The sequence below is a fragment of the Anolis sagrei genome, chromosome 4 (genome assembly GCF_037176765.1).
Source record: "Anolis sagrei isolate rAnoSag1 chromosome 4, rAnoSag1.mat, whole genome shotgun sequence".
In the NCBI taxonomy this organism is placed as follows: domain Eukaryota; kingdom Metazoa; phylum Chordata; class Lepidosauria; order Squamata; family Dactyloidae; genus Anolis; species Anolis sagrei.
This window is the reverse complement of record NC_090024.1, coordinates 174,527,651-174,543,299: the sequence shown is the minus strand read 5'-3', so window position 1 is coordinate 174,543,299 and position 15,649 is coordinate 174,527,651. Positions and strand designations below refer to the sequence as shown.

Genomic DNA, 15,649 nt, shown 5'->3' with positions numbered 1-15,649 from the left:
TGATTTCTGAAGGAAACGAATGGATTGAGGCGAACAACAGTTGAGAGTAAACTAATAAAGAGTTTATTTTGAACTTAATATGAACAGCAACTCATTGGAATGAGTAGTACAAAATCTTGATGCAGTTGCAGTAACACAAACAGTTCTCCTGACAGAATAACTTTTATATCTGAGAATCTCTTTAAACCACTGTTCTACTATTAGACACAGTATTCCCTGGGATACAGACCCAAGAAAAATGGCAATAAGGTATCTGTGAAACCTTTACAAGGCTCACTAAAGCACAGCCCTCCTTTACTAGTTCTCTCTAACTCAGTAAAGCTCTGGCTTCCTGCCTTCCCCTTATTCCAAAACCTTAGAGATTCCATAAAAGTTCTCTCCCTTCTGTCAGTTCCCTGCTCTCCAAAAATCCAACTTTCCCTCTCTGTCTCCCATACTCTTCTCTCCCTGTCAGATAAGACAGCTCCCTTTCCCTCCTTCCAGCTGACTCCACCCCTGATTGTTGCAGTCAGCCTGACTCCTCCTCCTTCTCTGCTCAACAACCAGGAGGCCAGCTGCTGCCAAGCAGGCTTCGGCCTAGCCAGCTAAAAGGTAGTTTCATTACAAATGTATACCCAGAAATGGGCAAATTAAGTAGACTAACAAAGGAGACATATTTGTCCAACTACAAGCATTATTGGGACTTTTTAGCTTACTAGTTAAGATGATGGGGGGGGGGGGTTATTGTTGTTTTTAGAAATTATTAGAATGTTACTAAAAGTAGAAAGGTAATTTTGTAAATAGCATTTCAAGGGAATAGATTAAGGAGAGATAAAATAATTATACAGTGAGTGAGAGATCATATACTAGTCTATATTTATTAGTAATGCCCTTTTTGTATAGGTGTCCATTTTTTCATGTTTGTATTTCCATTTTGTTATCTGCAGTAAGCCTTTAGTAGTAGGGTAAGATTAGTAGTGGTTAGAACTTTAGTAAGTAGTTCTTTTTTTAAAAAAAATCAAAACTCACAATTTGTGTAAAGAGGAAAAAATACTGGATAAAAAAACATGGCATTGCCAAGGCGTACTTACATAATTTATAAGTCAAGTTACAAACTCTAAATGATATTCAAAAGACATGGTTCATAAAATTTGATGGGCTTCATTACTAAATGCTTCATAGACATCAAAATGTATGATGTTGCTGACAAAATTCTAAGCAATACTCCCCAAAATTAAACAAAGTGATTTATACTGAAATTAAACTCCTTTGTGATGTTTAGATCAGCCAGCATAATGTGCTAGCGCATTTGTGTATCTGTCTAAAACCACAAGAGTCATATTTGTCCCTCTTCTTTTTCTGTAATGCTGAAACTAAAAGTGACCTGGCTTAGGCATTTTATACGCGGACTGCTAGAATATTGTCTAATGAACTGAATGTTATTAAATTTCAGTAATTTGAACTGTTAATGTATGTGAACTGGCTAAACAACATTGTAGAGAAGACTAATGGACAAAGGCACATCATTGTCTGAATATTTTGGATGAAATATAAAGTTATTCAAGGAAGTATGGCCTGCCATCACTTTCTCTGAATTTCGCGGGCTAGTTTTTCTCATATTCCAAAAAAATAACTTCCATGACTCACTGAGTAGGCGAGACTAGTTTATGCACAGATTAGGAGTAGTCGGTTCCCTTCAGCCAATGCAGCTTGTTCGGCTTGGCCGGATGGCCAAGCGTTCACAAATGCAGAGTAGCTAATATAGGAAATCGAATGACTTGACTATGGAACTGGATAAAGCTTGATAATAAGGAGACGCTAATGATGTTGTTTTTATTGCTCTTGTGGTGTTTTATACTGTTTAATATTTTAATTTATATTATGTTTTATGTGTACTGATTTGTTGGAAACCGCCTTGGGTTGCCGATTGGCTGAGAAAGGCAGTATACAAATACAGTAAGTAAATAAGTAAATAATGGCTGTAACAGTAAGGGCTCTGCTGTTACATATTTTCATCCATTACAGGACCACTTGGCAGCTGATCACAGCATTTCCTCTCCCTGTTGCAAGCAACCTCTTTCTCAATGTTTTGAACAACAATGTTTACGAGCTGGCTCCTCCTTCTTCCATTTCCTGAAGTCATCCTTCTCCCCTTGTCCTTGAGCCTCTCTATTTACCTTTTATGGGACTGCCACCCTTGAGGTGATGATGACTTGCTCTGAAACGCTAAGACTTAAAATAATATACTCCAAAAACATGTTTTTTTGCCCCCAAAACATGGCTAGATTTCCCACAATACATTTTGAAATTTTTTTCCTCAGTGGATCATACAGGAGTGTTTTTCAAATAAGGGGGCAATGCTTGCTGCTGCTGCTGGCGTCTTCCAGTATGTTTTGTGAGAACAAGAAATGCAACTTGCTGTTGTTTTTTTCATTAGTAAAGAAGAAAGTGTAATAGTGGAGACACTGGGTTGTGTGATGTGAAAGTGCATCTTTGACATTTGTCAGGAAGGAATGGTGCCCTATCCTGCTGCTGCTCCTGGAGAAGTTACAGGGCGGGGCCAGAGGAGGGAAACTTTTGGGGAATCTTTTTAAGGAGATTTTATTTCTAAAATGAAAATGAATTCCTAAAAATCAGAGGTGGCCCAAACATTATGAAACTTAGTGGGCTAACAGTGGTAGATGTGTCCTCCAAGTGTGGTCATTTTCATCCCGACAGCCCTAAAATGATGAGAAAAGGAGCCCCCCATTGATGTCAATGGGCTGGATCTAGCCCATATTTTTCGGTTCTGGACCAAAAGTGGCTATCCGGCTACCCGCCCAGTTTTGGGAGGGGCACGAAAATAGATATGAGGGTCTACCAGAATCTGGAAAGCAGAAACAGATCATGGTTGAGCCTAAATGCACAAGCCTAGTCGAGACTTTAATCAATAACTATAATGCAGATGTGAATTGTGGTGGCAGCAGTAAGTCCAATTTTTTTCTAAGTTGATAAAATAGCTACACATATCTGAGTGTAAAGATTAGCTATGTCTTGCTTAGATATATCTGCTTAGAAGATACTTTTTATTAGATACAACAGATACAAACATCTGGGGGAAAATTATATCTGTTCTTGATCAAACTGCCCCCTAAGAATATTAACAACACACAATATAATTTTTAAAACTTCTTTCTTCTTAGTTGGATTTTTAGTTCCATAAACTTGCTCATTGAAATCTTTGTTAATGAAAATCAGAAGACTTTGAATCGTGATCCCTTCATATTAAGGATTTATCTAACACCCCTAAAGTGCTGACTCTTAAGAGGAATCCTCTTCCATTTTTCCATTTTAAAAAGAAATGAATATTATTATTAGATTGTCCATAAAAATTTTAAGTTATGAAACTCAAGTATTATAAAAACAGGGTACAGAGCCTTTTTGTCTTCTGATCCTTAGAACCAACATTCAAGAGGAGCGGCAAGCCATCACATTTACAGGTGCGCTAAACCACTGACTTTACTGCAAACATACAGTTGCTTTGAACCACTGCCAGCACAAAGGATAAAGAAGTTAAATATAGCAGTAAGACAGACATTTCAGCAAATAGCAAACCCCATATTTTTGAAAGTAATCATAACCACTTGGAGAGTGTCTACACTAAAATGTCACTCTTTGCAAAATTACTAGAAAAAGAATAAACTTGTATTTGGGGTAGGGAAAAGCTTTTCTTTCAGAGATACAATGAAAACCAGTACAGAAGATCGTAAGAGCTGAGGCATATGTGATGTGTTCTGCTGTTTTTGATAAAATTTGAACTGCTGCTATTTGATCATTATTCCAGAAATTAAACTGATTGAGTAGTGGTATGCAAAAGAGAAAGCAAGATCTCGATCCCCCAAAATGTATCTAATTCTTCAATCAAAAAGCAAAAAAAAAAAAAATGTTGCAAATATCACTTTTTTCTGATGAATTACAAAAAAGTAATCATTATGTTGTACAGCTCTTCTGGGGGCAAAAAAAAGTCCATCCTCCAAACAAAAATCCTTCTACAAATAAAGTAAACCCTTGTAATAGTATGAAACGTATCACTCAATATTCTACAAACAGAAGGACTGAAAACTGAGAAGCAACTTTCTCTCTGACATATAACAATAAGATAATGCATCCTAGCAATATTATAGAAGAAATGCTACAACCACATACATTTGGTGTCATTTTAGAATAAGAGAAATTATTACTTGATTATGAGGTCCAGAAAAAGAAAGTAGAAAATGATCAAAAATGAAATAATTGATCTTCAGTCAACAAAAGAAAAAAGAACAGTGATAGGATGAACACATGGTTCAATACAGAAATGTCATTGTTCATTTTTACATGGCTGTACTATGGATTTGTGTTTTTTTCAATTGTTTCCAACATTTTAATGCTTGTTTAAAGAATATAATTTGCAATACAAATTAGTTGGCCATTATTCCTTTCTGCTGCCATTTGCAATTGTGACATGTTATACTGCTCTCTGTTTCTTTTTTAAAAAACTTTAACTGACCCGTGAAAAAATGCATTCTCTTCAGTTCCATGATCACTCAGCATTGAGAAAGTTTTGGAAAAGATACTTTGAAAAGTAAAATAGCAAAGAGATGTAGGCATATGCTTACTGATTACTTCAAAACATTATAAGTGACAGTTTCCCTTTAGTCAACTCATGTTTACTCAAGTATTTACCAAATATATCTTATTTTCACATATGCCTCTGAATCATCTGGACTTAAAATAATTTGCTTGATACTGATGCCCATCAAATTACACACTGTAATTGTGAAATAGGGTGTCAGCCATGTTTATTTAGCAGTGATCTGTATATGTTGTGCTACAGCGGTATCCAATATATGTGTATGTGCCTTCATGTTGCTTGTCAACATGATAATCCCATGACTTTCATAGCTTTCTTAGATAAGGAATATTCACAGGTGATTTTGCCAGTTCCTCCCTCTGAAATATAGGCTATAGCCACCTGTCATTCATTGGCAGTTTGCCATCCAAATATTCACTAGGGCTGACCCTGTTTAGCTTCCACAATCATACAGGGTCTACTATCTTCAGGGTATAAGGACTGTGCAACACAAGATTAATGTAAGTCTGATGGTATTATATATACTTATTGCAACAAGGCAGAATCTTAGCTACTATTTACATTCAATATTATGCTGCTTTATAGAGAAGCTGGTTAATCATGATTAATATATTGACATTCATCATTCTATTTTGACAAGATATTTTCTGTTTTTCGATTCCTCTCTTTGCACTCTCTCATACATATAAAAATAAATACTTACCACTAAATCCCAGTTATTTTGCTCAAGTAGGGTAATAGCTTCATCAATGTTTTCTATACCAGTACATGCCTTTAAAAGAGAAAAACATATAGTTGAGAAAGACTCCCAACAAATATTCCTTCATATTTAAACTAATGTAGTTTCTCATAGTTAGACACATCCTCTTTATATCTAGAATCAAAACATTAAACTTTATCAAATTTACTAGATTGTAATGCATACTTTCAAGATATTTAGGCTGTTGTGGATAGGAAGGGAACAATGAGAAAACCCTCTACTCCTCTTGTTAAATGTTAAGGTTCACTGGGCTGATTTAATATGTCTAATGGCTATTAAGCATTTACACAGTCCTTTCCCTATGCAAGGCATTTATCATTTTAGCCATCGATTGAGACAACAATATCTATGAAGAGATAATTGCTGCTCATGTTTTATAGGCAGGGACTGTAAAATGCTTTCAGAACATAGTTGCTGAATGTCTCTTGGCAGGTTTGTTCACACATGTATACTCAGTTCAGAAATATGACCAATCCCAACATACCATGATTTTTGACTGCCACAAGTAAGTGTTCTTTCTTCACAGATATTTTTACAAAGGGACTACATAAACAGTTAAATATGAGCAGTAGCATACTGACTAAGCCAGCATTAATCACTTGAATTTTTTAATCCAAAAAGCAAACCTTTATTTTTTCATTGTAGTGTATAAGGGACTCAATTACTATGTCATTATATATAATGGGATCTAAGTATCCATTACTGCCAACTTAGCAGTTAGAAAACATGCAAATGTGAGTAGATCAATAGGTACCACTTCAGTGGGAAAGTAACGGCACTCCATACAGTCCACATGACTTTGGAGGCGTCTATGGACAACACTGGCTCTTCAGCTTAGAAATGGAGATGAGCATCACTCCTCAATCGGACACAACTAGACTTAATGTCAGGGGAAACCTTTATCTTTACCTTAAGCATTCAATGATTTTGGGGTCCACAATAGGCCTTAGAATCAGACTCCAGTGGATACCAAGGCCCCACTGTATAGTGGCATTTCTAATTTGGCCTTTAGTAAAAATGCTGAAGCAGTCACATTTGTACCTGTTTTATTGAAAACATACTACTAGATGTTCCTGCCTCAGGAAAGGATGAAAACGACCGATTTGGCTAGTTCTCCCCTTATCTGTGGGTGATTGTCATTCTGAAAATCTGCCTGAGAAGTTGGAGAGGAATATTCCTAAGTAGATTTTCAAATAATGAAAACACCTACATGGGAAAGAATTAGGAAAGGGGGGTGGATCACACCTTCCACCAGAATTCTAGAAGATCAATCATCTTCTAGAAGTGGAAGGCATCCTTCTATTCACAGAATGTAAAGTCTACAAGATATAACATAGCCCTGAGCTAGCCGTGGAACTGAGTTTAACACACTAAGCACCAACCCGATAACACCCAGTTTTGTGTGGATATTCCTGCATACCTTAAGCAAACACAGCAATTGCTTTGATCTTTCTAGTGAGCAAGTACAGTGGGCCTATGATATCCATGGATGTTCAAGTCCTATTATATGCATAGTGTGGTAAAATGGCATTGTCCCTTATATAACATGGTGAACAACTCAAAACAAGGGCTGGAGAGAACCTGAGGATCTGTGAAATGGTTGCAGCTACAGCAGGATATGCCTACACGTCAGCAAAATCGAGGTTTGCTTTGGGATTTCGTAAAAAACAATACAGTGATACCTTGACTTAAGAGTTTCATTCGTTCTGTGACTGAGCTATTAACTCAAAATGCTCTTATCTCAAGGCAGATTTCCCTTTAAAAGTTCCGGTGCTGCAACAGCCGCCGCCCCATTTTTGTTACGTGTTTTTAAAATAAGAAACTGTACTTTATAAATAAGAAATTGTGTATAAATGTACAGTCACGTGGGACAATTAAAAAAAGACCAACTTTAACATGGTAGAAGCACAAAGCTGTAGCAAGGAAGCATATTTGAGGAAACAAAATGTGTGTTGGCCAGTGTAACAGCAAGGCAAACCCTGCACATTCACACAGGGCAATAAAAAAGAAACATCAACTTTAAAAGGGTAGAAGCACAAAGTTGTGGCAAGGAAGCACAAAGCAAAGAGGCAGAAGCATCACTTTCTTCATACTGTACTCATTCCAGCCTCCCTCCCTCTCTTGCTCTTTCCCCCTCCCTCTCTTCATGAAGCCAAACATACCAGGAATAAAAACACACAAAATCAACTAACCCAAAGTTCCTAGAAGCAGATAGGATCAAAACAGACAGCACTCTCCTAGAGTGGACAAGAGCACACGGCGTGGAGGCATGAGACATGGAGGCTGCTCTCTGGAAGTCCTAAAGTCCTGAATTAGCACTCCCTCTTGCACTAGCCCTTAACTAAAAATGCTGCTCTTAAGTCAAAGTGAAACTTGGGCAGACCAGCAGCTCTTAACTTTAAATGCTCTTAAGTTGGGACACTCTTAAGCAGAGGTTCCAGTGTATTTTAGAGCCATGATTTATATTAAAAACAATAAAACTATTTGTGTCATCAAACCATAAAATGTAAAAACCATTAAAATGCATTAAAAATGGCACAACCACGCAAAATCCCAATCACACCATGCCCAACAGGTATCTGTACATGTTCTTAGCTAAATGAAGAACAAAGGCTGTAATAATGTCAGGCAGGTCTTAAAAAAAGTTTAAATTTTAGATATTAGCTATTAAAGGTTTTCAATAATATCAAGGCATAAAATAAAATTACGGTACATATGGGTTTTTAAAAAAAAAAAGAATGAAAATCCTCATATATTTTCATAGTACTATAAACCAGTAGGCTAATAGAGAGATAATGACACCCCTATAGCACCTTACATAAGCCATCTTCAAATGCAGCCTTATACCTGCATGCCATACCATCCTTAATACCACATACTGTAGTTGTTCGCTGTACAGTATATGCAATAAATAAATAATCAATATTATAGAGGCAACATGTCAAATTATATTGAGAGTGCAGTTCTATACACTGTATCCATTTGGTTTCACTCCCAACAGGCATGTAACTGGGGGGGGGGGGAGGCATGGGGGGCTTCAGCCCCCCCCCCCCCCGAAATTCTCATGGTGGTCCGCGAGTAGGCCTTACTGGTACATTAATTAAACTGTTATGTTTATTCATATCATGATCTGATCACCATGCTCAATATATCTCATATGCATGGGGGGTATTGGGGTAATGATACAAAAGGTTTGCTAGGGTAGACCCTCTTTCACTTAGACTCAGCCCCCCCCCCCCCCGAATAAAAATCCTGGCTACGGGCCTGACTTCAAAGCAAGTATAGGGTTGTAGCATAAACAGTATTGTCATATGTCCCCACTATCAGCAATCATTCTCCATTTGTTACGGTAATAATACTGTGGGCTTTTTATTTTTAAAAAATTCAAGTAACAACTTCTACTGCGCCATTGACTCTCAAACAACAATCTTGGTAAGAATAAAGTATCAAACATACATTTTAAGAGGTACAGCTGTAAGGATTTTTAAAAATGAAACAACTGGTTTGAATAGATTTTCAAGGCTGCCCCCAAATAACAGACACACTGATTCAAAACCATTCTGCTTCTTTATAAAATATTTTCCCCTTGCTGTTACAAAGAAGGCGTGCATATGGAGAGCATCAGTTCAGCATGGCCATTGGTTTTTATTTAATGGGCTTCTGTTTCTTCTTATTTCTAATGGAAAAGTTGCAGTTGGTAGTTATGAGAATACCACTGCAAACAGGAGTATAAATACTGAGCATGAGCAGCAACCTTAAATATGGTTTCATAAAGATTTCCTGATAATGAAGAGCAACTGAAGAATAATGAACATCTGTTTCTTAGCATTCGAGTGGTGTGTTGGACATTTTATAAAATAAATATAACTTGTTGCTGCAATAATTTATTTTAAATGCAATGACCTTATACACAGAAAAGGAGACAATGGTGGGGAACTACAGCAGCAGTATTTAAGCCGCAACCTAATGTACACTGACCTCAGAATATCCTTGTTTTCCAGGCAATTGAATTAATGAAGGTGAGGAACATTTGGTCCTCCAGGAGCTTTGGTCCAAAATTCCCACAAGTTTTGGTACTTGGCTATTCCAAAGGAGACTTATGAGAGTTAAAAATGAGAATATCTGGAGAGCCAAAGGTTGCCTTCCTTCCAGTCTAAGGTTTAGTCATTTTAGAGGGTTCAGAAAAAAGAGTATTTTAAAAAATGGTGAACAAGGATTAGCAAGTTGTCCACCAAGAATATACCTCCAATGATAAAGGCCTCAGCTCCCTCTTTTTCAAGTTTTGAACATGCTCTTAAGGTAAAGGTAGTCCCCTGACATTAAGTCCAGTCATGTCTGACTCTGGGGTGTGGTGCTCATCTCCATTTCTAAGACGAAGAGCCAGCGTTGTCCGTAGACACCTCCAAGGTCATGTGGCTGGCATGACTGCATGGAGCGCCGTTACCTTCCCGCCAGAGCGGTACCTACTGATCTACTCACATTTGCATGTTTTCGAACTGCTAGGTTGGCAGAAGCTAGGGCTGACAGCAGAAGCTCACGCCACCCCCCGGAATCGAACCTGCGACCTTTCGATCAACAAGCTCAGCAGCTCAGTGCTTTAACCCACTGCGCCACTGGGGGCTCCTGAACATGCTCTTAGGACTATTTTTTTCTGATGGAAATTTTTAGTTAGAAACTTCTGGTAATAATACAGAGTCCAACATGGCTTACTCCCAAATAACTATATCTTCAAACACATAGGAAGGAAACGTCTCTGCTATAGTGATGTTTTTATTTATAACCTTGACACAAATAAACAGTTATTGGTTTTACTCAATTACTGTTTTATTCAAAAATTGATCTGATCAATTGATTAAGGGTATAATTTGGTCAGTGACCGGCTACGCATCCAATACGATAGTGGAATGTATTCGAGTATCTTTTTACACATATTTCCCAGTGTTCTTCACTTTTTAAAAAGCTACTGTACTCAAATGAGCTAAACTCACAGTTAAGCAACAGTAACGCAATGTCATGCTGAATCTGGAGTAACAAGGCCACAGGAGATTGAAAACTACAAAAAAGGCACAAATGATTATAATGGTAAGGCAATCTCAGTTTATGGTGACAGAAGCATAAGAAATTACTGAATTTGAATAATGGAATGACAACACAGTGATTACAAGAAGAAAAACATGACAATGCATGCCAGGATCCTGTCATAACTGGATTTTGAAAAAAATTGGCTTGTTGTGGAAACAAGTATTGAGTTGATTCACCTTTTCCTCTATGATAACTCTTTCAGGAGTGAATTTCCCTTCCGAGGGTTACATTTCTCTCACTTCCTGTTGTCTCACCCTTGTTCTTAACTGTCAGTCGCTTGTAAGTCAGATGTTTGTAACTCGGGGACAAGGTGTATTGGAATGTCATGGGATAAAGGGTGATATAGAAATGTTTGAAGTAAATTTGTTATATATTATAAAACGCACATAATTAATGAGTTGGTGTTGTGACACATTCATTGTTTTAAAGCTTTAGTGTTGATTCATTGTTTCAAAACTTAATTTTCCTGTTGTTTCTCTCTTTCTCAGTACATGAAAGCAGAATGCCCATTGAAATCTAGCATATGTTATTAAATTAATAATTTACACAACTAGGATTTCCACCTTGTTTCAGGTATTTTTCACATCACTTACATTTAAAAGTCTGGTTGTAGCACTTTAAAGAATAAAAATGATGCTTCTAAAATGTGGTAGAAGTTGCCTTGAATGCATTTGGAAAAAATACGGAAAATTGAAATGAATACGATATTTTCTCAGCAGGTCTAAATGGATGTTATACAGACAGTCCCAAGTTACAAGCATCTGACTTACAATCAACTCATAATTAAGAATGGAGGTGAGACAACAGAAAATGAGAACACTCTACCCCTCAGAACAGAAATTCACTACTGAAAGAATTATCATGGGGAAAAGGTGTATCTACTCAAGCTTTCTCACAAATCCTTGTTTCAATTATCATAGAGAAAGTGAGGTGAAATTGTCTGAATAGGGGCACAGACAACCAAGTAAAGACAACACGGATGTTAACCCTTTTCTGTGCTATCCAAAGCTTAAAAATACACATTTTTGGCTGGAATTACACTTTTAAAGTGTATCTGTTTCGACTTAATTCAACTTAAGAACAAACCTACAGACCCTATCTTGTTCGTAACTTGGGGGCTGCCTGTACTGAGTGATGGAGGCACTTCTTCTTCAGAATATATCACATATCCGATAATTACGGTTCAGTCCTATCTATAAATATTATTTATTTATTATTTATTTATTACTTGCACTTATTAACCGCCGCTCTCAGCCCTAGGGCGACTCGTGGCGGTGTACAAAAACATAGAAAAGACAATTTACACTAAGTCAAGATAACAAAACAATGTTCTACTAATACATAACATCTAATTATACTAAAAATCCGCTTCGTCTTATCATGGGGTCATAATCAATCTCATAGTCATAGTCCATTCCGGTCGTCATTTCCAATCACATAGCACTCAGTTGAAGGCCATCTCGAAAAGCCATGTTTTCAGGCCCTTACGAAAGGCCATAAGGGAGGGCGCCTGTCTAATTTCAGCAGGGAGGGAGTTCCATAGCCGGGGGGCCACCACCGAGAAGGCCCGCTCTCTCGTCCCCGCCAGGCGTGCCTGTGAGGCAGGCGGGACCGAGAGAAGGGCCTCCCCAGATGATCTCAAGGTCCTCGTGGGCTCGTAGGCCGAGATGCGGTCCGCAAGGTATTTTGGGCCGGAACCGTTTAGGGCTTTGTAGGATAACACCAGCACCTTAAATTGGGCCCGGTAGCAAATCGGCAGCCAGTGGAGCTGGGACAACAAGGGCGTAGTACGCTCCCTGCGTCCTGCTCCTGTTAACAACATGGCTGCCGCGCGCTGGACTAGCTGAAGCTTCCGGGCCGTCTTCAAGGGCAGCCCCACGTAGAGAGCGTTGCAGTAGTCGAGGCGGGATGTGACCAAAGCATGTACCACCGTGGCCAAGTCAGACTTCCCAAGGTACGGGCGCAGCTGGCGCACAAGCCTAAGCTGTGCAAATGCTCCCCTGGTCACCGCTGAAACCTGGGGATCCAGGCTCAGCGATGAGTCCAGGGTCACACCCAAGCTGCGAACCTGCGCCTTCAAGGGGAGTGCGACCCCGTCCAGCACAGGCTGTAACCCTATACCCTGCTCGGCCTTGCGACTGACCAGGAGTACCTCTGTCTTGTCTGGATTTAATTTCAGTTTGTTCGCCCTCATCCAGACCATTACAGCGGCCAGGCACCGGTTCAGGACTTCAAATGAATCATTACAAATCAAAAACATAGCTAGTGCATACAAATATTCGTAATCTAATTTAAAATAACTTCATTTTTGTTCCTCAGTCACACTCTATAGCAGAACTGACACATAACTAGACCTATAAAAGACTTGAAAATAAGTATTATATGACATTGTCACCCGAAGAGTAAACAGACTAGTAGCTTCAACCATATGCGTGTATTAGAAAATAGATGAGGCGGGGAAGCATCTGATGTTCATTAGAGCTGTACTAGTTATATTTTTCCCTCAACAAGGAAGACTGACAAATGCTCCATTTCATGCAAACATGTGTTTTCTAGCTTTGGATAATGTGGAATGCACTTAATTCTGCATCCACAAATGCACGTGGACATAAAGTAGTTTTATAACCCACAATACACTGATATTCTCACTGGGACCAGCAAATACTCCACACTGAAGTATTCAATTGAAATTGGTTTTCATCTGCCTGGATGGGGATTAAGGCAGTCAAACAAGTTTAAAGCAAGTAAATGACAAATAATATCTGGCTCTGGGTCCAGAAGTTATTTGTTACCATTACTGCATCTGTTGTGGAATATTCCTCAGTACTCAGAGAGGGAATGGATTTGAAAGAACAATGTGGGGAGTGGAGGAAGAGAGAGAGAATGAAGCCTATTGTGAATTAAAAAGAGGGAAGATAACATGTCCAGATAATCTCCAGATAATGTTGGACTGCATCTCCTATTATATCCTGCCAGTAAAACAAAGTTAAGGGATGTTGGGAATTGCTGTCCAACAACATATTGGTCAGGGCCATGTGTTCCCTGACCACAGATTACGAAACAGCCGTGTGACGTAGTTCCTTAAGCATTGAATTAAGTCTGGTGAACAGGGTTCAAATCACTGCTCACCCACTGTTTGATCTTGGACAAGTTACACCCTCTCAGCCTAGGAGGAAGACAAAAGCAAGCCCTCTCTGAACAAATCTTTCCAAGAAACCCCGTGACAGATTTCGCATACAATCACTGGAAGACAAGAACAATTGATGGCACACAACTATTAGAAGCACAGGATGACACTGCATTAAAACAACCCTGACCTGGATACAGACTGCAGCAAGATGATGACATCAGTTGTCTTTCCTGTCTGTTGTTTGGATTTGACAACTTCATTTAAGTCAATCAGACTTTTAAAGAACTTAACTTCAACTAGACTCTTTGCAAATACGCTGTTAGGTTCGTAACATGCCACCAGCCATGCCTGCCAGACAAATCACACAGCTAAGATGTAATCAAACTAAGGATCTATTCATTTACATTTCTGTCACATGGAAAAGTACAGTCTGGTTTCAAATTAAGACTGACCAACATTGCATAACAAATACCAAATCTAATTGAGTTTAGTACTCATAAGAAAAGTGGCTAAGATCATACTTGGTTTCTTAAAATCACGAAACTGACAATTATGAAGATAAGTTATTAAACATACATTCTTTTTAGATCTTCATGTCTGACAAAAGTTCAGTCCCATAGCAATCTTCAGACTAAATCAATAGCATAATTAAGTCAAATTTAAGAATTTTAAAATTCTACAGGTGTCAATGGAAACATTACATCTGCATTTCACAATGTCCCAGTACAGTCAATAAAAGCACCTAACTTTAACTAAATCATATAAAGCTAATTCGCGTGACTACATTGCCAAGATGTTAGATTGGGTACACATTGCAACCAAGTTTCCTGCCTTCCAAGTCGAAAAAGATCTAATTGTTGGTAGTGTGATTTGTTTTATTTTGCCAAAATTTTAGACAAATCTTGCCAAGAAAACCCCATGACAGATTTCCCATACAAATTGATAGTTCTTTTATATTTCAAATAATTTAAATATTTCTATTAGATATTTTTCCATTAAAAAGTATTTTAATAGACATGTTTATGAAATGGTTTTTTTTATGCTTTTGGCTACACTTTGTTTTTCCCAAACTGCCTTGAATCCCATACTGGGGGTGAAACAGGGCATAAGTAGTTATACTAAGTAAAGTTTCTGTGAAATTTATCAGTTACAAAAACGCATCCTATAAGAGTTTGTACAGGAGGAAAAATATGACTAAATAAAATCTGAGCTCCAAAAAAACCCATATTCTATAAGGGTTCATACAGAAGGAAATACTGTCAAGACAACTTGAATGTTTCAAATAGAGGGGGGAAATAACAGGACATGAAATGTTATGCACACTATTTGCAAAAGATTGCTGTGCAAGCTACAGCATTAACTCAGCACATTCCTTGTTCAGTCAGCAAGAAAGACAAAGGTCTCAGGATTCCCACAACACATGGCAACCAAACACATGTTAATCCTAGAAGTTGTACAACCAAAACAAGGGCAAGTACAATACTTATATTTCAATTATATTTCAATTATATTTCAATTATATTTCAATTTCTACAAATATCTAAATAACATCCAAAGAGCAAAATCAAATCCTGCTGCAATCAAACAACTGATAATATGGATTGTAGCTTCAGCTTCCACTTTAGGTCAACCTGCAGCGCAAATATGCATGTCTATTCATAAGTAAATCCCTCTTGGTTCAGTGAAAATTATTCAATTGATATGAACACACAACTGTAGGCTTGCTCAAGAAGGCAGTGATCCCAGTTATATATACTTGGAAATCAATGGAGCTTATAGCAAAGAAAATATTACTTCATGTTAAAATGTAGATGACCTTGGGTGACCTTAATTTCAATCGCAATGTATTATTTTTATACAATTTGCAAAATGGTAATGATGTCTACCTGAATGAGCTTGAAGATCAGAAAATATAGATCTGTAAGGATATTACACAAAATGAAGGACTCAACATTAGCGCCTGAAAAATACAGAAGAACCCTATGCATACTAATGTTGTGTAGTTTCCAGGCTTTATTGCTGTGTTCTAGCTACACAACACCTCCAGTGATTCCGTCCATGAAAGCTTTCAACAAACCCTATGCAT

General features: G+C 37.9%; 1 protein-coding gene across 1 annotated transcript in view; it reads right to left on the bottom strand.

Moving 5' to 3' along the window:
- Positions 1-15,649, bottom strand: part of FAF1 (Fas associated factor 1) — a 212,434-nt gene that overhangs the window by 192,183 nt on the left and 4,602 nt on the right. The window contains exon 2 of the mRNA XM_060773485.2: positions 5,295-5,363. Coding sequence (XP_060629468.1) covers positions 5,295-5,363 — 69 coding nt within the window. The remainder of the gene's footprint in view (positions 1-5,294; positions 5,364-15,649) is intronic.